This window comes from Ursus americanus, chromosome 26, assembly GCF_024610735.1.
Source record: "Ursus americanus isolate L20-20 chromosome 26, mUrsAme1.1.p, whole genome shotgun sequence".
NCBI lineage: Eukaryota > Metazoa > Chordata > Mammalia > Carnivora > Ursidae > Ursus > Ursus americanus.
The window spans coordinates 11092496-11118748 of NC_142152.1; the positions used below are offsets into that span (position 1 = coordinate 11092496).

A 26253-nucleotide genomic window follows, 5' to 3' on the forward strand; every position below is an offset into this window, starting at 1 on the left:
TGGGGTGGGGGGAAGATGATTCTTGTACTTCTTTCCCAATCTCCCACAGGAACATTCTACCTTTATAAATTCTAGTCTTTTTTCCACCTTCTTGACGCCTTCAATTCTGGAAGCTGAGTAAATAGGTTCTGTTTCTGGACTTTTTGTCACGTGAAACCAAGAAATAGAAAGAGAGCTAGAATTGTTGAAGTAAGGATGGGTTTGCATCGCTAAAAGTCTAGAAGAGGCAGAATAAAAGGGCAATGATAGAAAAGGTCAGAGTTGCATAGACGCTGGTTTGGGAGAGTTTTTCAAGAATGTGACCGATTAGTGAGAGAAGTGAAAAAAATGGGAAGTGTTACTGTGAATTACTTGAGGGCGCAATTAAAAATTGGAATTACTTTAAACTACTTTGAAAGTAGTTGCTGAATTTTTTCAAACGGAAACCCTCATGTTAATTGGATTATAATGGACCTTGTCTTACATTCAGATTATATAATAAACTGTTTAAGTCTAAGGATTTCAAAATAAACTTTCACCACTACCTTGACAATGGAGTGGCTCTCATCCTCCTCCAACATTCTTCTATAAAACCTCTACTCATCCTGTGAATTGCTATCTACTAGGGACCAGGCTCATGCCTTCCTTCTAAACCCAACTGATGACATAATTCTAGATTTCAAGATCCAATATAGATGAGCCACCAGTTTAGCTTTGTGATTGCTGTGCCTCGGTTTCAATGACTTTCACCTACACCTCTCTTCAACCCTTACATTCAGAGCCCAAAACCCAGACGTTGTCAGCAGCAGGAAGTAACCCACACCAGAAATCTAAAACTCCAATACTTCATTCTCTAACCACCACCTGTCCTCCAGTTCTCTCTCAGCTGGGTTCCTTCTAACGGTTCTACAGTATCACAGTAGATCTAAGATCCGCCTTGTGCTTTCTCTCTGTACTTCAGAAAGGCTTCCAGTCAGCCATACCGCACTGCTTCCTCCCATCCTCCATAAGCAGCAGACCGACAAACCACTCAACATTTGCCAAGTATCTCTTGGAGTAACACCAGGTAATAAAAATTCTGTTTCTTTAAAAATCAATCAAAATTTATTCTCACCGTCATCATGAAACTATCCAAGGAATCTTCTTGTCCTTTCATATTCATATAAGGGGTGAATCCATCAGTACCTGCTAACGTTTTCTCCAAAAGGCCTGCTTTTCGCTCTGCCTTTTCTCTTTCAAACAGATGTACTCTGCGTAAGATATCAGTAGGTAACAACATCATGAAACCAAATCAATTTCAAACTTCAATTAAAAATAATTAAAAGAAATAATCCCCACTTAAAATATATTAACTATGTATATCAAGTAGAAATGTACTTCCTATGAAAAGAGCTCTGCGCAGTTACCTAACTATTTCTAGGGAGAGACTAGAAATGACAGAGAAATGGAGAGAAAAACAATCCAGTGCTGAGTCCTCCAGCAGATCCCCTGGGGAAGGTCAACTTTTAAACCACCCTTTTCCAGGGGAAATCTGAGCATGAATATCTGCCTGCAACTACTGGTAACACTGTGATGATTAGGAGGTTCCACAGGGATAAAAGTACTCCTATTTTAATAATACCTGAAGGGCTCTTCCCCTGGGATTTGATGAGAGGAAAGGGAATTAGAATAATGATGCAGCAGTAGAGAATAGCATATGTAAAAGCTGGTTTGATTATCAAATACACAAATAGCTAATTATTTGGTTTTTGTTTTGATTACTAATTGCAAGATTTGGTAATATTTTCTATCCTGTACCCACAGCTAGGTTAGTTTCAATCTATCTTCTATGTTTTTTTCCCCTCATCTAAGAATTATAGCTTACAGAATTAGTGAATTTGGGTCAGTTCAAAAGAAATTATTTGTATTATCCAAATGGAAAATTTTACCTCAAAAGGTTATATTAGAGACATGCAGGACACACTCAAAAGGTCTAACACACCTGTAACTGTAACCCTAGAGTGACAGCAGAGACACAATGGTATAAAAACAATATTTGAAAAAATAATTCCCAAGATTCCAAACCCAATGAAAGACAATTGATAGATTCCATAAATTCTGTAAATCCTAAGCAGGACAGATACAAAGAAAGCCACACCAAGACACATCGTAGTCAAATTGCTACCAATAATAAGCACACATTATTCCCTTCAAAGGTACAACAAAAAGACTGATGATGAACTTCAACAGAAACTATAGAAGTCAGAAGATAATCGGATGACATCTTAGAGTGCTATAAGAAAAAATACTGGCAACCCAGAATTCTGTACTCAATAAAGAAAAAAAAGGCATTCAAAAAATGAAAATGAAATAATATAGTTTCAGAAGAAAAACAATGGAAAAACTATCAGAAGAAGAAATGCTTTATAGGAAACACTAGAGGACATTGTAGTCCAAGATGATGACAAAGGGAAGACCCTGGGCTCACCTTCTCCATGGAGGCACCAGGCCGACATCTATTTGTACAGCAATTCTGCCTGAGGGGGAGTTGAGGGCTGACTGAGCAGCTTTTGCACAACAGAGGACAGGGGAGACCACATGGAGAGGCAAGATGGACAGAGATGCCTTGACTAATACTTCTGCAAGCTCTGGGTCACCGGCCCACATCGGCCCCAGATGCCTCAGGGCTGGGAGGGATAGCTGGAGGTTGGAAAAGCAACTGGAATGTGGAAGAACTAGCCCTGGAACCTTGCCCAGGGTGAAGGAGCTGCTAGAACTCTCTCTGGATCAGAGAGGCTGACAGGTGGCAGTTTGTGCTCCCCTTCCACTTTGGTGATGCAGATGGCAGCAGGGTTCCAGATGCTGTGGTTGACCTGCTGCCTCGGTAAGCACTGGGTGCCTGGCCCACACCAGCCTCAGACGCCCTGGGGCATGGAGGAACAACCAAGGTTTAAAAGAGCAGCTAGGGTGTAAAGGAGCTAGGTCTAGAAACTCGCTGGGCAGTGAGGGACAGGTGGAGTGCTCTCTGGATGGAGGGGCTGGGGAGCACCAGGGTTTACATTCCCCTTCCACCTTCATGGTGCAGATAGGGCAGGGTCCAGGCACCATGGCCAGACTGTCACACCAACAAACCCCCTGCCCCTGGCCCACACCAGCCCCAGATACCCTGGGGCACAGAAAAGCCACAGTTTAAAAGAGGCACTAAATAGAAAAGAGCCAGCCCTAGAACTCTGAAAAACAGCAGGGGGAGCTGCTAGAACTCTCTCCATGTTGAAGGGGCTGGTGAGCACCACAGTTACATTCCCCATCTACCTTGATAGTATGGATGGGGACCGCATTAGTGAACAAGGTCCAGGCACCATAGTCAGCCTAATTCCTCAGTGATCCCCAGGCCCCTAGCCCACACCAACCCCAGCTTTCACACAAAGGCAGTCCCAGCATGGCACCCACTGGGACACCCCTGGCCCAGCAATCACTAGAGCTCCAGCCATCACACCAAGGTGATATAGGTCCACACCATTTCAGCTCCAGACAGCTTACTAGGGTACGCCCAGTGCAGAGCATTCTGGGGCCTTCTAGCTAATGCCTGCTTCGGCTCCAGCCGCCTTGCCACGGTGCCCCCTGCACAGAATGCCCTGCGAACTCCCAACCCATGCTCATCTCAGCTACAGCTGCCCTGCTGAACACCTCCTGCATGGGGCACTCTGGGACCTCAAGCCCACACCCCACCTCAGCTCCAGCCACCCCATCACAGAGCCACCTGTTGTTGAAAGGAATTAAAGGCCTAGGTAAATATAAAGATGCCCATGTCCATGGATTAGAAGACAACATTACTCCCCAGGGTCCCTCAGTCGGTTGGCCCCTCAGTCCAACTCTTAATTTCAGCTCAGGTCATGATCTCCAGTGTCGTGAGATGGAGCTCTGCACTCAGCGGGAGTCTACGTGAGATTCTCTCTCTCTCAAATAAATAAATATATCTTTTTTTTAAAGGATGACATTACTCCCCAAATTGATCTATAAATTCAACACAATTTCTATCAAAATCTCAGTTGTCTTTTTTACAGAAATTGACAAGCTGATCTTAATATTTATATGGCAAAGCAAGGGACCCAGAATAGCCAAAACAATATTAAAAAAGAAGATAAAGTTGGAGGACTCAAACTTCAAAACTTACCACAAAGCTGCAGTAATCAAGACAGTATAGTACTGGTATAATGATAGACATATAGACAAATAGAAGAGAATAGAGAGTCCAGAATTAACCCTCTGCATTTATGGTCAATTGATTTTTTTTTCTTCAAGATTGCCAAGACAACTCAATAGGAGAAAGAAGAATCTTTTCAACAAGTGATGCTGGGACAACTAGTGGATCTTCACATGAAAAAGAATAAATCCAGACTCCTAACTTGCATCATATACAAAAAATAGTCAAGATGTATCAGAAATATAAATTTAAGTGCTGTAACTGTGAATCTTAAGAGAAAATATATGTGTAAATCTTTGTAACACTGGATTAGGCAATGGTTTCTTAGATACGACACCAAAGACTTAATTAACAAAAAATAAACTTCCATCAAAATTAAAATACTTTGTGCTTCAAAAGACACTCTTAAGAAAGTGAAAAGATGGGGCACCTGGCTGGATTAGTCGGAGGGGCATGCAACTCTTGATCTTGGGGTCATAAGTTCAAGTGCCAAGTTGGGTGTAGAGATTACTTTTTTATTTTTTTTTTTAAGATTTTATTTCTTTATTTGACAGAGAGAGAGACAGCCAGCGAGAGAGGGAACACAAACAGGGCAAGTGTGAGAGGAAGAAGCAGGCTCCCAGCAGAAGAGCCTGATGTAGGGCTCAATCCCAGAATGCTGGGATCACGCCCTGAGTCAAAGGCAGACGCTTAACCACTGCGCCACCCAGGCGCCCCAGAGATTACTTTAAAAAATTTTTTTTTAAAAAAGAAAGTGAAAAGGTAACCCACATGTGGGAGAAAGGACTTGTAAATCATTTATCTGATAAGGGTCTAGTGTCCAGAGCACATAAAAAGCACAACTCAAAAATAAACAGACAACCCAATTTGAAATGGGCAAAGGAGGGGGCGCCTGGCTGGCTCGGTCGTTAAGCGTCTGCCTTCAGCTCAGGGTGTGATCCCGGGGTTCTGGGATCGAGCCCCGCATCAGACTCCTTCGCTGGGAGCCTGCTTCTTCCTCTCCCACTCCCCCTGCTTGTGTTCCCTCTCTCACTGCCTGTCTCTCTCTCTGTCAAATAAATAAATAAAATCTTTAAAAAATAAATAAATAATAAAATAAAATAAAATAAAATAAAATGGGCAAAGGAAAGACCCCACCAAAAAGGAGAATTACAGACCAATATCCCTGATGAACATGGATGTAAAAATTCTCACCAAAATACTAGCCAATAGGATCTAACAGTACATTAAAAGAATTATTCACCACACCAAGTGGGATTTATTCCTGGGCTGCAAGGGTGGTTCAACACCCACAAACCAATCAATGTGATACACTACATGAATAAAAGAAAGGACAAGAACCATATGAGACTCTTAATAGATGGAGAAAAAGCATTTGACAAAGTACGGCATCTTTTCTTGAATAAAACTCTTCACAGTGTAGGGATAGAGGGAACATGCCTCAATATCATAAAAGCCATATATGAAAAGCCCACAGCAAATATCATTCTCAATGGGGAAAAACTGAGAACTTTTCCCCTAAGGTCAGGAACACGGCAGGGATGCCCACTCTCACCACTGTTGTTCAACACAGTACTAGAAGTCCTGGCCTCAGCAGTCAGACCACAAAAAGAAATAAAAGGCTGAATCGGCAAAGAAGTGAAACTCTCACTCTTTGCAGATGATGATACTCTATGTGGAAAACCCAAAAGACTCCACCCCAAAATTGCTAGAACTCATACAGGAATTCAGCAAAGTGGCAGGACATAAAATCAATGCACAGAAATCAGTTGCATTTCTATACACCAACAATGAGACAGAAGAAAGAGAAATTAAGAAATCAATCCCATTTACAATAGCACCAAAAACCTTAAGATACCTAGGAATAAACCTAACCCAAGAGGTAAAGGATCTGTACTCAGAAAACTATACAACACTCATGAAAGAAGCTGAGGAAGACATAAAGAAATGGAACGATGTTCCATGCTCATGGATCGGAAGAACAAATACTGTTAAATGTCTATGCTACCTAGAGCAATTGATACGTTCAATGCAATCCCTATCAAAATACCATCCACTTTTTTCACAGAGCTGGAACAAATAATCCTAAAATTTGTATGGAACCAGAAAAGACCCTGAATAGCCAAAGGAATGTTGAAAAAGAAAACAAAACTCGTGGCATCAGATTTCCGGACTTCAAGCTGTATGACAAAGCTGCAATCATCAAGACAGCATGGTAATGGCACAAAAACAGACATATAGATCAACGGAACAGATGAACCCTCAACTCTATGGTCAACTAATCTTCGACAAAGCAGGAAAGAATATCCAATGGAAAAAAGACAGTCTCTTCAACAAATGGTGTTGGGAAAATTGGACAGCCACATGCAGAAGAATGAAACTGGGCCATTTCCTTACACCATACACAAAAATAGACTCAAAATGGATGAAAGACCTAAATGTGAGACAGGAATCCATCAAAATCCTTGAGGAGAACACAGGCAGCAACCTTTGTGACCTCGGCCACAGCAACTTCTTGCTAGACACTTCTCCAAAGGCAAGGGAAACAAAGGCAAAAATGAACTATTGAGACTTCATCAAGATAAAAAGCTTTTGCACAGCAAAGGAAACAGTTGACAAAACCAAAAGACAACCAACAGAATGAGAGAAGATATTTGCAAGTGACATATCAGATAAAGGGCTAGTATCCAAAATCTGTAAAGAACTTATCAAACTCAATACCCAAAGGACAAATAATCCACTCAAGAAATGGGCAGAAGACGTGAACAGACATTTCTCCAAAGAAATGGAGAATGGCCAACAGACACAGGAAAAAATGCTCAACATCACTTAGCATCATGGAAATACAGATCAAAACCATAATGAGATATCACCTCATACCAGTGAGAATGGCTAAAATTAACAAGTCAGGAAATGACAGATGTTGGCGAGGATGTGGGAAAAGAGGGACCCTCCTGCACTGTTGGTGGGAATGCAAGCTGGTACAGCCACTCATGAAAACAGTATGGAGGTTCCTCAAAAGGTGAAAATAGAGCTACCCTATGACCCAGCAATTGCACTACTGGGTATTTACTCCAAAGATACAAATGTAATGATCCGAAGGGGCACCTGCACCTCAATGCTTATAGCAGCCATGTCCACAATAGCCAAACTATGGAAAGAGCCCAGATGTCCACTGACAGATGAATGGATAAAGAAGATGTGGTATACACACACACACACACACACACACACACACACACACACACACACACACAGTGGAATACTACTCAGCCATCAAAAAAATGAAATCTTGCCATTTGCAATAACATGGATGGAACTAGAGGGTATTATGTTGAGTGAAATAAGTCAATTAGAGAAAGACAATTATCATATGATCTCACTCATATGTGGAATTTAAGAAACAAAACAAAGGATCATAGGGGAAGAGAGGAAAAAATAAAACAGGATGAAACCAGAGAGGGAGACAAACCATAAGAGACTCTTAATCACAGGAAACAAACTGAGGGTTGTAGGAGGGAAGGAGGTGGAGGGATGGGTAACTGGGTGATGGACATTAAAGAGGACACATGATGTAATGGACATTGGGTATTATATAAGACTGATGAATCACTGAACTCTACCTCTGAAACCAATAATACAATATATGTTAATTAAATGAATTTAAATTTTAAAAATTTAAAAATAAATAAAAACAAATTTAAAAAATAAAATAAAATAAAATTGGGCAAAGGATTTGAATAGATATTTCTACAAAGAAGATATACAAATGGACAATAAGCACATGCAAAGATGCTCAACATCTTAAGTTTTACAGAAATACAAATTAAAATCACAATGAGATGCAACTTCATATCCACTAGAATGTCTATGATAAAAAAGATGAACAGTAACAAGTGGTGAGGATGTGGAGCAATTGGAATCCTCATACATTGCTGGTGGGAATGTAAAATGGTGCAGCTGCCTTGGAAAATAGTCTGGAAGTTCCTCAGAAGTAAACATAGAGTTACTTTAGGACCCAGCAATTCTACTTCCGAAGGCATTACTTAAGAGAAATGAAGCATACAGTCATATAAAAGCTCATACAAGAATGATCACAGCAGCATTATTCATAAGGCCCCTCCAAAAAAGGGAAACAACCCAATGTCCATGAACTGATGAATGGATAAGGAAACTTGGTATTTTCATACAACAGAATATTATTCCACCATAAAAAGAAGTGAAGTATATGGATTCATGCTTCAACATGGATCAATCTTAAAAATATTGTGCTAAATGAAATAAGTGAGACACAGAGGCCATATACTGTATGATTGCATTCATGTGAAATGTCCAGAAAAGGCAAGTCCAGAGAGAAAGAATGTAGATTAGTGGTTGTCAGAGACTAGAGAGAGTGGTATGGGGAGTAACTGCTAATGTACATGGGGTTTCTTTGGAGGGTGATGAAATGTTCTGGAATTGAATAGTGGTAATGATTGCACAACCTTGTGAATATACTAAAAACTTCGGAATTGTACACTTTAAAGAGATGAATTTTTCTTTTCTTTCTTAATGAAGTACAACTGATTAAAAGGGTGAATTTTAATGGTATATGAATTATATCTCAATAAAAATATCTTTTTGAACATAGTAATGTTGACTAAAGGTATTACAGGAAATCCTACTAAGTTTAAATTCTGTGATCAATCAGGAATATGGAGTTTATATACTATTTTCAAGGTTATGACAAATGACATGTTTGAAAACAAACTAGAAAATTTCCTACCTTAGACGGTTTTCTAGTTCTTTAATTCTTTCAGTTAGATCCCAGTTGCCTCTTTCAAGATTCTGAATATTGGTGTTTTTCAAAGATTTAATTCTGGTTAAAGAAGCAATAAGTTCCTCTAGGTCCTTGATATCATCTTTCAGGGACATTATCTGGAAAGACTGTTGCACATTATTTTCTTTGTAACTTTCTAGCTCATTCTTCATCTCTTGCAATGAAGTTTCCTTTATGAGGAGCTTGTTTTGAAGATTTCTTAGCTAATAAGAAAAGGAAATGTTACTTAAAATAATAATTTTGATTTTAGAAAACTCATGACTTTGAATCATTATGGGTATTTAGGTTATACATTGTTTATTAAAAAGACTTATTCATTTATTTTAGAGAGAGAGTGTGTGAGCAAGTGGGGGTTGGGCAAAGGGAGAAGGAGAGAGATAATCCTCAAGCTGACTCCTGAGTGCAGAGCCCAACTCGAGGCTCGATCCCATGTCCCCGAAATATCATGACCTGAGCTGAATCAAGAGTCAGCCACTCTATTGACTAAGCCACCCAGATGCCCTAATTATACATTATTATACAATAAAATGAAGACTTTCAAATCTAACAGTATATTCCAATGCTACACGTATTTTAAACATTATTTCAAGGGGGGCCTGGGTGGTTCAGTTGGAAGAGCTTGCAACTCTTGATCTCAGGGTCATGAGTTTGAGCCCCATGTTGATTGTAGGGATTACTTAAATAAATACGTAAACTTATTTAAAAAATAAAATAAAAACAAAAGCAGTGTAATTTTAAAAAATCATATCAAAATGACACATAGGATTTGGACTAAGTGATTTTATTCTTATCAACATTAAAGTTGTTTAAATCTTGTTATAAGAGTAAATTATACCAACAATGAATTCTAGAATTCCTAGCAGAAAACAAATACTTAACATTTTGGCCATAGATATTTGCTTTATGCTGGTTGTGAAGGGGAATGTGTTCAGAGGCCTCTCTCCTAAAGAGATGCCTATGTATATACCATTTGTTTCCTGGCCTTGTCTGTGCTGATCAGAGAAATGGGTGGATAGGAGAGTGAGGAGAAATAATGAAGCTTAAATTGACTATATTTTTTTAGGCAAATAAAAGAAAGAAAAAATAATAAAGTTTTGAAAAGTGATGGCCTGTGAGAGGGGAAGCAACAGAAGAGAGCCACAAGCTGCTAACTGAAAAAGACCAGGGACATCTGGGTGGTTCAGTTGGTTAAGCATCTGCCTTCAGCTCAGGTCATGATCCCAGAATCCTGGGATCGAGTCCAGAGTCAGGCTGGCTCCCTGCTCGGTGGGGAGCCTGCTTCTCCCTCTCCCTCTGCCATTCCCTGCCCCCACATTTATGCTCTCTGGCTCCTTCTATCTTCTCTGTCAAATAAATAAATAAAATCTTCTTTAAAAAAGCCTCTGCTCTTCCATCTGGTAAGTGAAGAAAGCTCACTAGATTAAGTGAGGTACTGCTAACATTCAGGGGTCAGTTAACTTTCAATTTAACCTAATTTGTTTAAATTTCTTAATAGACTTTGTATGATCCTGATAAACTTGTAAAAGAGGGGAAAGGCGGCAAATTTGATTTGACATTATAAAAAATCATTAGCTTTATAACCGGAAAAGTGTCAGGAATATTTAGTGATTGAAAAAAAATTGCATTAATGACAAATGCTATAATTCCTAATAGCACAGGCAGTGGGAAGACCAGGCATTTTAAACTAAATTTTTAGTCCAGTATGTGTATAAAATATGTTCTAATTCTTAAAAATTCTGTGAAATTAAAACAATAAAATGAACCTTATATGTTTTCAAAACATACCTCTACATATTCTTTTTTATTACATCACCACTAAAAACAGACACCTCAGTGAGGCTGTGGAGTTTATAGAGAAAGAAAGTATGAAAGAACAGAAAGACCTCAAAATTTGAGGAACAACAAGACAAACTGTGGCCATAGGCAAGTCAGTCAAATTTTCTTACCCACCTCACATTGTGTTTGTAAGAAATAAAAATAACATATATCAAGGACCTAACATAGTGTCTCTCACATACAAAAATATAATAGACTAAATTGAAAACATACAACTAAATTGCAGGTACACACTAAATTGAAGTCTGTGCTCCCTTGGAACTTGAAATTATGTCATACAAAAGGCACTCCACAAACTTCCCTAATTAGCTGCAGAAGTGAATAAGATACCTGAAAGGGAGAAGAGGTGGTAGAGGGCACAGACAAGGTCATGAAGATGAAGTGGAAGATTTGAGCTCAAGCTAAAGCCCATTTCTCTTCATTGCCCAGCCACATCGACCGTAAGAATCCTCTGTGCTCATTCTTCATACACTGTAATTACACTTTTATCTCATTCTGTTTCTCATCCCTTATTCTTCACCATGGAAACTCTTCTCTCAAAAGTCACCAGTGGTCCCTTATCAGATTCAATCATTTCTTTTCAGTCATCATCATATTCCACATGTCACCAAAGCATTTGACACCACTGGCCATGCTCTCTCCTGGATATGGTCATTGGCACTTGGTATCCATTCCCACCCCATGATGTCTTCTTATTCTGCAGAACTAGAAATAAAACTTTGTTTCCAGAGCCCTTATGGGGGCCAGGATTCTCTAGGCCCATGGTTCTCAAACTTCAGCAATGCATCAGAATCACCTGGAGGGTTCATTAAAAAACAGATTGCTAGGCCTACACCCAGAGCTCCTAGTTTGGCATGGGGTCTGAGAATTTGTTTTCCTACCAAGTTCCCAGGTGATGTTCATGCTGCTGGTCTGGGGAACTATGCTTTGAGAGCTAGGCTATGCGTACTTGAGCTGCACCAAAGAGATGCGTTCCCACGAAATTTAGAATAGAGAGGAGGCCATTTTCCCACCACGAATTATGCTGATAAGCAAGGTCAAGGAGCCAGAGAAAAATATCGAATTACTTAGCTGACAGCTTCGTGGAGGTTGACAAGCAGCTGTGCCTTGTGCAGTAAAGGCTCAGCAGGGGTGTCTGGCTCAGTCTTGGGCTGGGGTCATGGCTGGGGTTGCGATCTCAGGGTCCTGGGGCCAGCCTGAGTCAGGCTCCTGGCTCAGTGGGGAGTCTGCTTCCTCTCTGCTCCTCCCCCTTGGTCCTCTCTGTCTCTCTCTCTCTCAGATGAGTAAATAAAATCTTTAAAAACTAAAAATAAATAAAATGAAGGCTCAGCGACAGTAGCAGCAACTTCCTGACCTCAGGACCTCATCCACGGTGTGTGTCCTTGAACTCATTCATCTAGTCCTGGCCCCGGCTCCCACACCCAGACCTTCCGATCACTTTGTATACATAATTCTCTGCATTAAATCGTTTTCGGTTTGAAATACTTAAGGTGGCTTCTGCTTTCTGCAGTGAATCCATGACTGATCCTTGGCATTTGTGAAACTCCTTTTTCTCTCCCTCCCTGATTACTTCTTTCCAGTTTTCTTTGGTGGTTCTTTTTCTCTTGCATGGAGGCATTCCTTGCGCTGATATTAAGGAACTGTGCTAAACTGGATGTAACAAATCCTATACTGCGGCGGGGGGGGGGGGTGTTTTTAAATGACCACAAAAGATGTAAATGAATGTATGGGTTTAAATGCATCTTACATTTTATAAATGTTCCCAGGGTGAAAAAGAGTCTGGAATTGAATGAACACTTCCTGGCCAGCCCCACAGTCTCCAGGGTTGCACTGACTTCATCATTTAGACTGCTTTTTAATTCCATTTTTGGCACAGACCAATATTTTTTAAAAAGTACTACTCCATTTCCCCCAAAATATGCATTATTAAAAGCTGCTCTATAGTCCTGACCCTTAAACAATTCTCAAAGGATACTACAGCCTTCCTACCATAGAGGAACATGGCTTGTAATATGAAGTTGGGTTTTTAGGACATTCAGACAAAATTCTGAATAGGAATCAGTTTTGCAGTCTGAAGTAGTGAGGAAAGGAATTCTTTAAAAAAAATTACAGTATCATTAAACTAAAATTTCTTAGAATAAAATACAACCACTAGTGAAATAGTAAATTAAACAAATTCTCCCTAGAGAAAAGGAGTGATTAGTTAAGAGAATTCACCATCACCAGTTGATAATGAAATGGTTTGGTTTGAATTTTTCTAACTTGTGGTAAATAAACTCTAGGGTCAGATTTTTCCCCCTTCTTACTTTTCATACAAGTAAAACCTTTTACTCCTATGTTAGCTATTACAAAGGAGCTATTCTTTTGTAGCATTTTTTTTTTTTTTTTTAACTAGGCTCCATGCCCAACGTGGGGCTTGAACTCATGACCCTGAGATTAAGGGCTGCATACTCTTACTAAGTCAGCCATGGGCCCCTGTAGTGTTTTTTGTTTGTTTTGAGCATGCTCACTCCTTTCCCCAGGTATTCATTTGTCAGTTTCTACTTGTTACCAAAATATAATTTGCTGCATCCCTATGTCTGTGTATTGCAGATCAGAGCCTGCTTTAAGACTGACTTAGTTAATCATAAATTTATTTACTTAAAATAATGGGCTAAGTATTTCATGAAAAACCCATTTAGAAAAGACCTTTTAATAATAAGATCAAATGTTTTAAAAATGGAAAGTTCAAAATTCATTTACATTTTTGTAAAAACATGTTAATTAGATCAGAGTCATTTTTGATTAACCCCTTTTTTAAATCCTTCCCTCAAGTTACTAGGTCTGTTCACTTTACCTCTAATATGTCTCTCATATCTATCCCTCTCTCCCCATGCCTGCTGCCTTGCTGCCTTTGTCTTGTTTTAGGGCCCCACTGTCCATCTCTTACTTGGTCTTCCTGCTTCCCATCTAGCACCTAAGCCATTCTTTATTTGACCAACAAGTCTTCAGTAGCTTATAGGTTCATGTGACAGGAGAAAAATTAAGAACTCTCAAAAATTTCCCAGCTCATCAGGGAAACCAATTATAAAACAAATAATTAGAATATAACTTAACAGGTACAATACTAGTGGTATGAACAGAATGTTCCAAGAACATAAGCAAAGGATACCTATTCTCCTTAGTTGTAATTTCACATCATATAATATCACTCTTCTTTTAAAGGTCATATGATAACTCTATGTTTAGCTTTTTGAGTATAAAACATTTTTGAAATGACAACACTTTAGAAGGAAGGAAAGATTAGTGGTTACCAGGGGTTGAGGGTAGGAAGGAAGTGGGTGTGAATATAAAATGGCAACAGGAAAGATCTTTGTGGTCTTCAAACTGTTCAGTATCTTGACTGACTGTTTAGAACTTTATACACACAAACAAATGAATACAAGTAAAACCAGGGAAATGTGAATAAGATTGGTGGACTGGGTAGGCCGTGTTGCATTAATGTCAATATTCAGGTTGTTACATTATATTATATTTTGCAAAATTGACTATGGGATAAACTCAGCAAAGTGTATAAAGGATCTCTCTCTATTATTTCTTAAAACTGCATGTGCTTTTTCAATTATCTTAATAAAAACTGCAATTAAAATTAATAATAATTGGTTCTGCTATATATTTTTCTTTAGCAGCAAAATTGGCATTGCCTCCACTCACCCCCTCCAGGGGGTACATCTACCAGGTGTCTACTATTTGCCTTATTACTAAAGAAAGAAAAAACATCTTAACTCCATAAATACAGTCATATTGCCCTCACAAATAAAAAATTTCCATGAAAAATCAAACTAAAAATACTGGCAAAACACTTTAAATTTATTTTAAGTTTAACACACCAGGACTTACTATACATATTAACAGTAACATTTTTTACAAGTTCTTTAACTCCTGTTTATTCCTACAGAAACCTATCCATCACTATGCAAGAGTTTTAATTCAACATCACAGTGCCTAAACTAGACAACACAATCACCAACTGAACACTTTAATATTAATCACTTCCATATCTGGCTTTTCTTAAATATAGCCCCTCTTGCACCTGTTCCTCCATTATTGGGCAGAAACACATGATAATTATTTTTGTATGTCCCACAAAGAAATAAAGTTGATTATAACAAAAAATTTTAAATTCATGCAGTGTACAGAAAAACTGCCTTATCAAGACAATTGTGTTCCTGTGGGATTAAATAATAGGTTAGTGGAAAAGAGAAAGCTGACTCATGCTGATGGTATTCTGTTGAAATCACTAGATTATTTTACTAATATATATACCATCTAAAGCCAAGTCAAAATGACACCTTGTAAAGCCTTTCATATATCTGCTTTGATAAATAGATTAGGAATATTTATAGTTACCAAATGACAGATGTACATGTAGAGAATTGCTTTTTTTTTTTTTTTTAAAGATTTTATTTATTTATTTGACAGAGATAGAGACAGCCAGCGAGAGAGGGAACATAAGCAGGGGGAGTGGGAGAGGAAGAAGCAGGCTCATAGTGGAAGAGCCCGATGTGGGACTCGATCCCGTAACGCCGGGATCATGCCCTGAGCCGAAGGCAGAGCCGAAGGCAGACGCTTAACCGCTGTGCCACCCAGGAGCCCGAGAATTGCTTTTAAAAAGTACTTTGAGGGGGCGCCTTTAAATCTTTAAAAAAAAAAAAGATCTGGGGCGCCTGGGTGGCACAGCGGTTAAGCGTCTGCCTTCGGCTCAGGGCGTGATCCCGGCGTTACGGGATCGAGCCCCACATCGGGCTCCTCCGCTATGAGCCTGCTTCTTCCTCTCCCACTCCCCCTGCTTGTGTTCCCTCTCTCGCTGGCTGTCTCTATCTCTGTCAAATAAATAAATAAAATCTTTAAAAAAAAAAAAAAAATCTTTCCAGTGTCATAAAATGGATTGTATCTATATAAACTCCATTTAAATTTAAGCTCTATTCACCTTTATGCTAAAGGAAGGAAAATATTAGAATAAATAAAATTGAAAGAAATATGTTTTTATCTACATATCTATAGATATAGATATATATTTTCTATTTTGAGAGAGAAAGTGCATGCGAGTGAGGGGGAGGGGCAAAGAGAGAGGGAGAGAGAGAATCTTAAGTTGGTTCCACGCCGATTGTGGAGCCTGACTCAGGGCTTGATTTCATGCCCCTGAGATCATGACCTGAGCCAAAATCAAGAGTCAGATGCTTAACCAACTGAGCCAGCCAGGTACCCCTCTATGTCTATATATTTAAATAAAGCCTGGAGTCAGGCTATTGATAGATGAGATACCAGAAAAGAGGCCCCAAGGAATAAGGCCACTGTTGTGGGCTGACTTTTGTCCTCCCAAAATTCATATGTTGAAGTGCTAACCCCCAGTGACTCAGAATGTGACTATATTTGAGGACAAGGACTTTTAATTTTCTTTTTTAAAAGATTTTATTTATTTGTCAGAGAGAGAGAGAGAGAGAGCGCGAGAGAACAAGAGCACAAACAGGGGGAACAGCAGGCAGAGGGAAAAACAGGCTCCCCACTGAGCAAGGAGCATGATGCGGGACTTGATCCCAAGACCCTGGGATCATGACCTGAGCTGAAGTCAGAGGCTTAACCAACTAAGCCACTCAGGCGTCCCAGGGGCTTTTTTTTTTTTTTTTTTTGGGTGAAAGATTTATTTATTTATTTGAGAGAGAGAGAGCAACGTGAGTTTGTGGGGGGGTAGAGGGAGAGCGAGAAGTCTCAAGCAGACTCTCCGCTGAGCGCAGAGCCCAATTCAGGGCTCGATCCCAGGAACCCAAGATCATGACCTGAGCAGAAATCAAGAGTTGCTGCTTAACTGACTGAGCCACCTGGGTGCCCCAAGGACAGGGTCTTTAAAGAGGTAATTAAGTTAAAATGAAATCTTTAGGGTGAGCCATAAGCCTACATGATTGATGTTCTTATGAGAAGAGGAAATTTGGACACAGTTATAGAGGGAAGACTGTGTAAAGACACAGAGAACAGACGCCCACCTATAAGCCAAGGAAAGAGGTCTCAGAAGAAACTAACCTTCTCACCACACACACATACACACAAAGTCATTATGTGAGGTGACGGAAGTACTAATTAACTTTATTGTTGTCATTATTTAGCAAAATATATGTATATTAAAACATCATATTGTACATCTTAAACTTACATAATGTTATATGTCAATTATATGGCAATAAGTCTGGGAGGAAGTGGAAGAGGAGGAGGAGGAGAAGTAGTAGAAGTAGAAGAAGAAACTAATCCTGCCAAAACCTTGTTTTGGATTTTTAGCATCCAGAACTGTGAGAAAAATTTCTATTATTTAAGCCACAGCCTGTGGTACTTTGTTAGGGCGGCCCTAGCAAACTCATACACACGCCATAGCTAGCTACTTATTTGAAAGGCTGGTCAGTGTCCCATAACATCAGCATTCAGAACATTTTACTGAACTGACCACAGAGGCAGTGCCGGCATAAACAGCCAGTATCTCTAAGGGCCTCTGGGATTCAATCATGGTTATCTATAAGACTATCTCTTGCAACATATAGCCTGAGGGCACTTGAGCTCAACTAAAGAATTCCTACAGGGGCGCCTGGCTGGCTCAGTCAGCAGAGTATGCAACTCTTGATCTTGGGGTTGTGAGTTTAAGCCCTACATTGGGGGTTGAGATTACTTTAATAAACAAATAAACAAACTTTAAAAAAAACCAAAAATACTCTCTAGTTCATCACCGGGTGTTAAGGGAAAAGTCAGGTCATTTCCTACAAATGTGTTTTCTTTCTTTTTCATCTGTTGATGTTACTCATACGTTTCATCAAGTGTTTAATTTTAAAGATTTTATTGATTTATTTGACAGAGAAAGAGAGAGCACAAGCAGGAGGAGCAGCAGGCAGAGGGGGGAGGAGAAGCAGGCTTCTCACTGAGCAAGGAGCGTGATGCAGGGTTTGATCCCAGAACCCTGGGATCATGACCTGAGCCAAAGACAGACATTTAACCCACTGAGCCACCCAGGAGCCCCGTTTCATCAAGTATTATAAAAGACTAGTGGATATTTGACATTTGGTGCTATGTTTTAAATAGGAACTCAACCTTTCCATTAAAAAATGCTTAAAGCATATAATTGATTGTTTTTACAAAACTTTTGAGCACGGCAGTTCCTAAACACTATTTTAACATTATAACATTTAGCAGTCAACTCAAAAGCACTTAACTACATATGATCTTCAGAAGGATTTATCTGGCAAAAGACAGATTTGGGTGTAAATTAGTGCTCCTCAGTGATAAGACAGTTCAATATGGAGAAAAAAGCAAAACTGAGTTAAGATAATACTTAGAGCCCCTTATCAGAATGTTTCTCTCCCTACTTTTACAGAGGATATAATTTCCCTTGGCATTTTATTTTCAGATAATCCATATACCTCAGCTAAAAGATTCTTGTTTTTCACCAGCAAACCAGTAAGGTCAGGACGGACCGGGTCAGCTGCCCTTTTGTTGTACATTATTGGGTTCTTGGTGGGAATCACAACAGGTGGATCAAAACAAGCCTACAAAGAGAAATTACAAATTAATTAACTAAACATGTACCTTATTGATCAAAACCAACAATGTTCTAACCCACACAAGCTCAAATAAGTAGCTTTAAACAGAATACAACTTTAAAATATTCATTTTGAGGTGCTGTGGGTCTCAGGAAAATAACAAGTAACATGTTGACCTAAAAGACTACTTTACATTTTTTAAAAAATTGCTATCTGATAATTTATAACACCTTAAATAAAGCACATCTAAGTAAATATAATTTCTAAGAGTATAGGAATCAAGAAAACACATATAAGATATCTGGGGAAATTTCAACTCACATCCAATAAAACCGTTACAGAAACTTGAAATATTAGAAGGCCACTGATGAAAGATATACCAGTATTTGTTTTATTTTTGGTTACAAACCAATTCCTATGCATTATATTATTATACAAATTAATTTTTTAAAATCTGATTTCAGTAAATCAATAATTTTATGTTTCTTCCACACCTACACTGAGGGTAAAGATTAGGGCATATTTACCTGTAATACAGTATCTTCTCCTATAGTTAAAAGGGTGTGCAAAGTGTAATTGTAATTAGTATAACTTTGTTAAGAGCAAAGTTTATATGATTCAAATAAAACCAAGAAAAATGTATTAACATAAATCTCTAAGAAGTGTTTAAATGTTTCACATGGTGCTTAATGCACTAAAGGAACAAAATGTATTTTTCTAAAGTTATCAGGTTTTAGAATTTTATGCTTAACAAGATACCAGGAAATAGAACTGCACAAGAGAATACAAAATAACTGTTTAACTAGTTAAAGAAATAAAAGAGGGGTGCCTGGCTGGCTCAGTAGGTGGAGAGTGCAACTCTTGATCTTGACATTGTGAATTCAAGCCTCAGTTGGGTGTAGAGATTACTTAAAAATAAAATCTTTGGAGTGCCTGGGTAGCTCAGCCAGTTAAGCATCCAACTCTTGATTTTGGCTCAGGTCGTGATCTCAGAGTCATGAGACTGAGCCCTGAGTTGGGCTCTGTGCTGAGCATGGAGCCTATATAAGATTCTTTCTCTCCTTCTCCTGCTGCCCCTCACCCCCCACCCCGCTTGCACACTCTCTCTCTCTAAATATATACATACATATATAAGTATATATATATGTAATATATATATTAAAATAAAAATAAATTTTAAAAATCTTTCATAAAAAGATAAAGAAATAAAAGAGAATTTTGAAAATATAAATAACTCACAAGACCACAAAGAATAAACATGGTGGAAAAAACAACCAAATAAGATTTCTAGAAATGGAAAGTATAATAATTTTAATTCAAAAACTGAATGGACACTTTAAAGAGCAGATTAGACCTAGCTGAAGAATGAGTGAATTTATATGAAGGAATTATCAAGAGAACAGCATATAGGGAAAAATAAGTGGTAAATGTAAAAGAGAGTTCAAAGACACAGAGAAGAACATGAGGTGGTCTATCATATGTCTATTCGGAGCCTAAGAAATTTATAACTTAGAGAATGGGAAGAGGCAATATTTAAAGACATAATGCCTGAGAATTTTACAGAATTGTTGAAAGGTATCAATAAAGTGGTCTAGCAAATCCCAAGAAGAGTAAAAATAATTCCTCGGGTGCCTGGGTGGCTCAGATGGTTAAGCATCTGCCTTTGGCTCAGGTCATGATCCCAGGGTCCTGGAATGGAGCCCCACATCGGGCTCCCTGCTCAGCAGAGAGCCTGCTTCTCCCTCTCCCTCTGCTGCTCCCCCTGCTTATACTGTCTCGCTCTGTCAAATAAAATAAAATCTTTAAAAAAAAGAATTCCTTACCTACACACTCATAATGAAATTGCAGAATATCAAAGAAATATCTAAAAAGCAAATAGAAAGGACAGATAATTACAAAGAAATAGCTGTTGGACTGGTGAATGACTTCTCAATAATACAGATGCTAGAAAACAGCAAAATGATAGCTGTAATGCACTAAGAAAAATAGATCATCTTTCACTGATTCTGAGACACAAGTTTTCACATCTCTGCAACTGGGATGCATCTTTTTAAAAAAAGATTTATTTATTTATTTGGGGGGGTAGGAGCTGAGAGAGAGAACCCCAAGCAGACTCCCTGCTAAGCATGGAGCCCAACACAGAGCTCAATCTCGCAACCCCGAGATCACGATGTGAGCCAAAATTGCAAGTCGGATGCTTAACTGACTGAGCCACCCAGGTGCCCCTAACTGGGGTGCATCTTAAAGTTGGTGCCATTTCATATTGTGGATAAGTTAGGTGGCAACATTTTTAAATTTTGTAATAGTGCATAAAACAGTAGTGTTTCTTCAGATCAAGGATAGATTATAACTGGCAGTTGGAATTTTATACTGAATGAAATTATGTTTTAATATGGGGTAGAATAAAGACATTTTGGCAAACAAAAACTGAATTTACCAATATGCGCTAATTTAAGAAAATTCTAAAGGACAGATTTCACATAGAAAATTAACTCACAAAGTCTGAAATACAAGCAAGAATAGTGGACAAAAAATAATAGTACATGTGTGGGTATATCTAAATAAGCATTAATTTAAAAAATCTGATTTGTGGGGTTGAAAATAAAGAACAGAACCAATACAAGACCAAAAAAATGCATATACATTGAGAGGAGAAAAACAGTTTAAAGCACTATAAAATCTTCATCAGGGCGTGATCCTGGCGTTCCGGGATCGAGTCCCCCATCGGGCTTCTCTGCTGGGAGCCTGCTTCTTCCTCTCCCACTCCCCCTGCTGTGTTCCCTCTCTCACTGGCTGTCTCTCTGTCACATAAATAAATAAAATCTTTAAAAAAAAAATAAATAAATAAAGCACTATAAAATCTTCAGATTTCTCAGAAGTAACATAAAAATTTCAGTTTACTTTGTTAATTATACATGTTAAGATAGCTAATATAACTACTAAGGAGACATATAGCGTATAACTTCTAAACTAGTAGAAAAGGAAAAAGTGGAATAAAAAAATTAATACAAACAACAAAACAAAAATATAATCAGCTTTTGGCATGATAAAAGGAAGGAAAAGGAAACAGAAAAATATTGGGACAATAGAATAGGCATAATGTAATGACAGAAATATATCCAAATAGTAATATCAATAAATGTAAATGGACTAAACTTTCCAGTTAAAAGCAAAGATTATCAACATTATTTGAAAAAGCAAAAAAAAAAGGAAAACTCACATGTCAAATAAGAGTTTAACAGATAAATAACTTGCAGTATATTCATACAATAAAATATTACACAATGATTAAAATTATTAATAATTGTACATACATCGACACAAATCTCACAAAGCAAAAGAAGTAACAAAAGAATAAAAGCAGTATAATTCCATTCAAATAACCTTTCAAAATGGATACAAATAATTTTAATTAGGGATACATAAAGGGTGATTAAACTAGGAAGAGAAACAAGGAATGACTAACACAAAATTCAAAGTATCTACTGCTTTGGGGCATGGCAGCTTAGTCAGTTAAGGGTCCAACTCTTGATCTCAGCTCAAGTCTTCATCTCACGGTCGTGAGTTCAACCCCCGCGCTAGGCTTAAGGCCCAGAATGGAGCCTACTTAAAGAAAGTTTTAAGTTAAAATAAAAATAAAATATCTATTATTTCGAATTTTAGGTGGCCGCAAAGGGATTCAGTTAGGAAGCGGCACACAGGAAGTGTCTCTGGTACAGGCAATATTCTATGAAACTAGGAAGCAGGTTCACAGGTACTTGTCTTATTATCTAATCTGTGTGTATACATTTTATTATTTCTAAGTATGACATATTTTTAAAAATAAACTCATACACAAAACAGCATACTTTAAAAAGATGCCAATATATTCAAAGACATATATCAAACATATTAGATTGAGAGGAGACAGAAATGGAGATGGAAAAAAAAAGGAAGAGGAACCTTGCACAGAAAGAATTTAATGTACCATGAACTAACATGACTAACTTGACAGCATACCTGAGATCTAACACAAGAATACATTGATTAAAATGTGCTAGGTGTCTTATTTAGTACATTGCAATATCATTACAATTTTTTAAAATAATCGTATTTAATAATACTTTTTATTCCCTCTTAATACGTCAGTGCATATTTAGCTTTCAACATTTAAGAAAGGCATGTACAGAAAATGTACATTATTTTTTTGCAATATCATTGAAATAAAAACACCAATAATAAAAATAAAAATAATAACTACTATATCCAATTAGGCTATTAATTTATAAAAACAAGAAATAGTCACCCTGTAATTTATTTTTTGTAGGTAGCTTTTTCAAATACAGCTTTTTACGTTTTATTTCATATTTTGAAGATATGGACAAGGAGGCATGCTGGATAAGAATACTCACTGCAGCTTGTTTACATAAGAAAAAATAAAATGTATAAAAATTGTGATATATTAATTTGTAATGAAATTCTATGCAGCAGTTAATGTGCACAGACTAAGCTTACATGACTCAAAAAGAACAACTTTCAAAAACATAAGATTGAATCCAAATAGCACAGCAGAAAACTATGTCTAGAATACCATTTATGTAATTTTTTAAATGCCCAAAACAGAAGTATCCACATACACGTAAGAACATAAAGGTTATATACTTAGTTCAGAATAGTTATCTCTGAAAAGAAAAAAAAGAAAAAGAAAAAGGTGCAAGATGGTCAAATAACACTTCATAGAGGCTTGTAATGGCAGCTGCCTTAACCCCTCCGTCTCTCACCACCTCAGACCCTGGGTGCACTCACCCCCCTTCACTCTAGTAACCAAGATGCCTAATGCTCAACAGCAGGGACTCCAGGGCCTGGGCCAGTGCTAGGAATGGCAAAGATTCTTACTGGTTAACGTCTGATCCTGCTTGTTAAAATTTTTTATATCATCCACCCCAAAAACTGGGGATGGGATCAAAAGTTACACAACAGTCTTCAACTGTTACCAGTGAAGTGTTATCTCTCTCTTTTTTTAAGATTTTATTTTTAAGTAATTTCTACACCCAACATGGGGCTGGAACTCATGACCCTGAAATCAAGAGTCACATGCGCTACCAACTGAGCCAGCCAGGTGCCCCAGAAGTTTTCTCTTTTAAAAGAGTAAGTGAAACAAATTTGGAGAAAAATGTCAAATTTAAATCTGTGTGGTGGGTATGTGTGTATACACATATATATACACGTAACATTTCTTTATCTATTCATCCGTTGGCTAATTTACTTTTACTATAAAACATTTCCTCTCCTAGCAAAGAAACTAGGCTTGTCATCCTCATTTAAAGCCAATAGAGGTAGGAGGAAATAAACTATTCTAACCCCCATCTTCACCCCAAGTTCAGACTTCACCCTCTAAGAGCTGTACGGTAAAGACTGGGTGGATCTTTCTCATGGTCTTACAAATATTAATGGAAGGGACATCAACTGATCCAAGAGGATATTTAATTTTCAGAAAGATTCTCATTATGGTCTAGCCCTAATAAAACAAGGCTGTAAATCAAGGGGGTAATTTGGTGCACTAGAAAGTAATGGGACTCAGACTACTTAGTTCTACCCCCACATCACTGTGGCCTCTCTTGTATTATTTCCTAATTTGGAAAATGGTGGGGTTGGATCAAATTAACTTAGAGGCCCTCTAGAGTCTACTTTTATATTGTTTTGGGAGTGTTGGGCCTCAGTGAATTGTCAGAACTACGAAAAAGGCAAAATATAGATAAAATCCACTTTGAGGTTCCATTAGATTTAGATGCTTCACTGCTCCTTATTCTATTTTTTTTTAAGATTTATTTATTTGAGAAAGAGAGAGAGAGAGGGAGAGAGCGTGTGTACGTGCGAGAAGGGGGTAGGGGCAGGGGGAGAGGAAGAGAGAGAATCCTCAAGAGAATTCTCAAGAAAGAATCCCTGAGATCATGACCTGAGATGAAACCAAGAGTTGGCTGCTTAACTGTCTGAGTCACCCAGGCACCCCTGCTCCTTCTTCTACAGTCAAGCCAGGGATCAAAAGAAATGAAAGATCATTTAACCTCATGTCTTGAGTCATTCAATAGCAAAGACATGAAAGGGTGCAGCACAGGCAAGTGGACAAACAGAACTAGACTTTCCTTTCTTCTAGCTCTCAATTGTATAAGAGTTGTTTTATCTCTACCTTCTAAGAATGGGGCAAAAAATAAATGCCAGTGTACAACTCACCACTGGGCTATTTTTCTGAGATGTGTGAGCTGATAGAAGCTTGACTTTCGATGACTTAGCCTCGTGGAGCCCTTTGCTTTGGCCAGCAGTAGGCCTTCCTGGATCTGAGTGGTTTAAAAACTGGAGAGGGCCTGACATGCTGGAGATAAAAGAAGCATGAAACATATCTAGTAATGGTGATCCAAGGTGCTTCCACGGACAGTCTGCATAGAGCAGTCAGGAATTGATGCTGAGGTATGCCCAGCATCAACAGCAATGTCTTCACGAAGGATCCACTTCTGATCCTCACAGCTTAGCCAGACTTCAGAAGGAGCTGTCCGCTGAACCTGTTGCTTGGAGACAAGGCAGATCTAGTTTCTAAAGAATAGTATCAAACCACTGTTTAAATTGTAACTGGTTGAAACAGCCTGCTAATGTACATATATGCACTCATATCATACTTAAATGCTACTTATTAATCATATTTACACACACCTGACTTGCAAATATCTTTCATTTTCAATTTCTCTATCAGGAACCCTAACTATATTCCTTGAGATTCAGCCAAAAGATAAAAAGTCTAACATGAGTTAATAATGTAGCATCTGATAGCTCATAGTGTTCTTTCTGCTCAGAGGAATGTAAAATGTAACTTTACATTATAATTTTTATAAATTCGGTTTCCCAAGAACTTCAGTACTGCCTTAAATCCATAATCCCTACCCAGTTCAATTTCATATATTATCTTTCTTTTCTAAAGTTAAAGTAAAAGAAATAGAGGAAAGCCATCTTCCATATGTTTATTAAGCAATAAGATGGAGATTTCTTTTTTAAGATCGGGGGATATATGGCGGGGGGAGAAAGCAAATTTAGAAACTGAGCATGTAAGCAGAGGGGCTGCATGTAAGCGGGGTATGTGTTTCCTTTGGTGGTTGGTATCTTCCAGAAAAATTGAACTTTCCCAGAATACAGGAATTTTCATAGAGAAAAAAAAATCAAGGTAGTGTGATTTGAATAACATGGAATAGAAAGCATGAAGCCCTGATTTTATTCACTAACCCTGAAATCCATTTTGAAATTCCTGTATTATTTTGTTTTACTGATATTAAAGGCAATTATTAAAGAGCAAATATCTCTGGGGCGCCTGGCTGGCTCAGTCGGTAGAGCATGTGACTCTTGATCTTGGGGTTGCGAGTTTGAGCCCCACATTGGGTGTAAAGATTACTTAAAAATAAAATCTTTATAAATAAATAGAGTGCAAATATCTCTAACAAGACTTTAGTCTTTTCTTCATTTTCATTATTTAATACTTAAAATCATTACTACATTAATTCCTTTTCTAAGAACCAAAGAAGAGAATCAAAAAACAACTTAAGTTTTGGTGAATGAAAAGGGACAAGAAACTGCTCCTCAGTCCTGGAATGAGAATGAGAGTGGAGACAAAAGACTTCTTAAGAATTCTATTCTTTACTTTTATTTCCTTACCATTTTATGAATCTTATGCTCTATTAAAAACAAAGTTACTTAAGAAGTTTCACTCATATTGCCTCTAAAAACAGGCTACTATGTGGGCCGAACTGTATCTCTAGAAGCACAAACATAAATCCTTCAGTATCAGTTCAAACACCACCTCATTTCCTGATTCCAGCAAGGTGAGGGTAATCTCCCTCTTTCTCTAACTCTTGTAGTGT

General features: G+C 38.1%; 1 protein-coding gene across 8 annotated transcripts in view; it reads right to left on the reverse strand.

The window, feature by feature from the left end:
• The window catches only part of LOC123800655 (coiled-coil domain-containing protein 170-like), a 45769-nt gene that overhangs the window by 13165 nt on the left and 6351 nt on the right, over positions 1–26253 (reverse strand). For 5 of the 8 annotated variants that reach the window (XM_087855994.1, XM_087855992.1, XM_087855995.1 and 2 more), the window contains 4 exons: positions 24584–24915; positions 18254–18379; positions 8928–9184; positions 1094–1229 (listed from right to left, as the gene is read on the reverse strand). In XM_087855994.1, coding sequence (XP_087712120.1) covers positions 1094–1229; positions 8928–9184; positions 18254–18379; positions 24584–24748 — 684 coding nt within the window. In that variant the 5' untranslated portion in view covers positions 24749–24915. The remainder of the gene's footprint in view (positions 1–1093; positions 1230–8927; positions 9185–18253; positions 18380–24583; positions 24916–26253) is intronic. The other 3 variants (XM_045810453.2, XM_087855991.1, XM_045810455.2) reach the window with 2 other exon arrangements.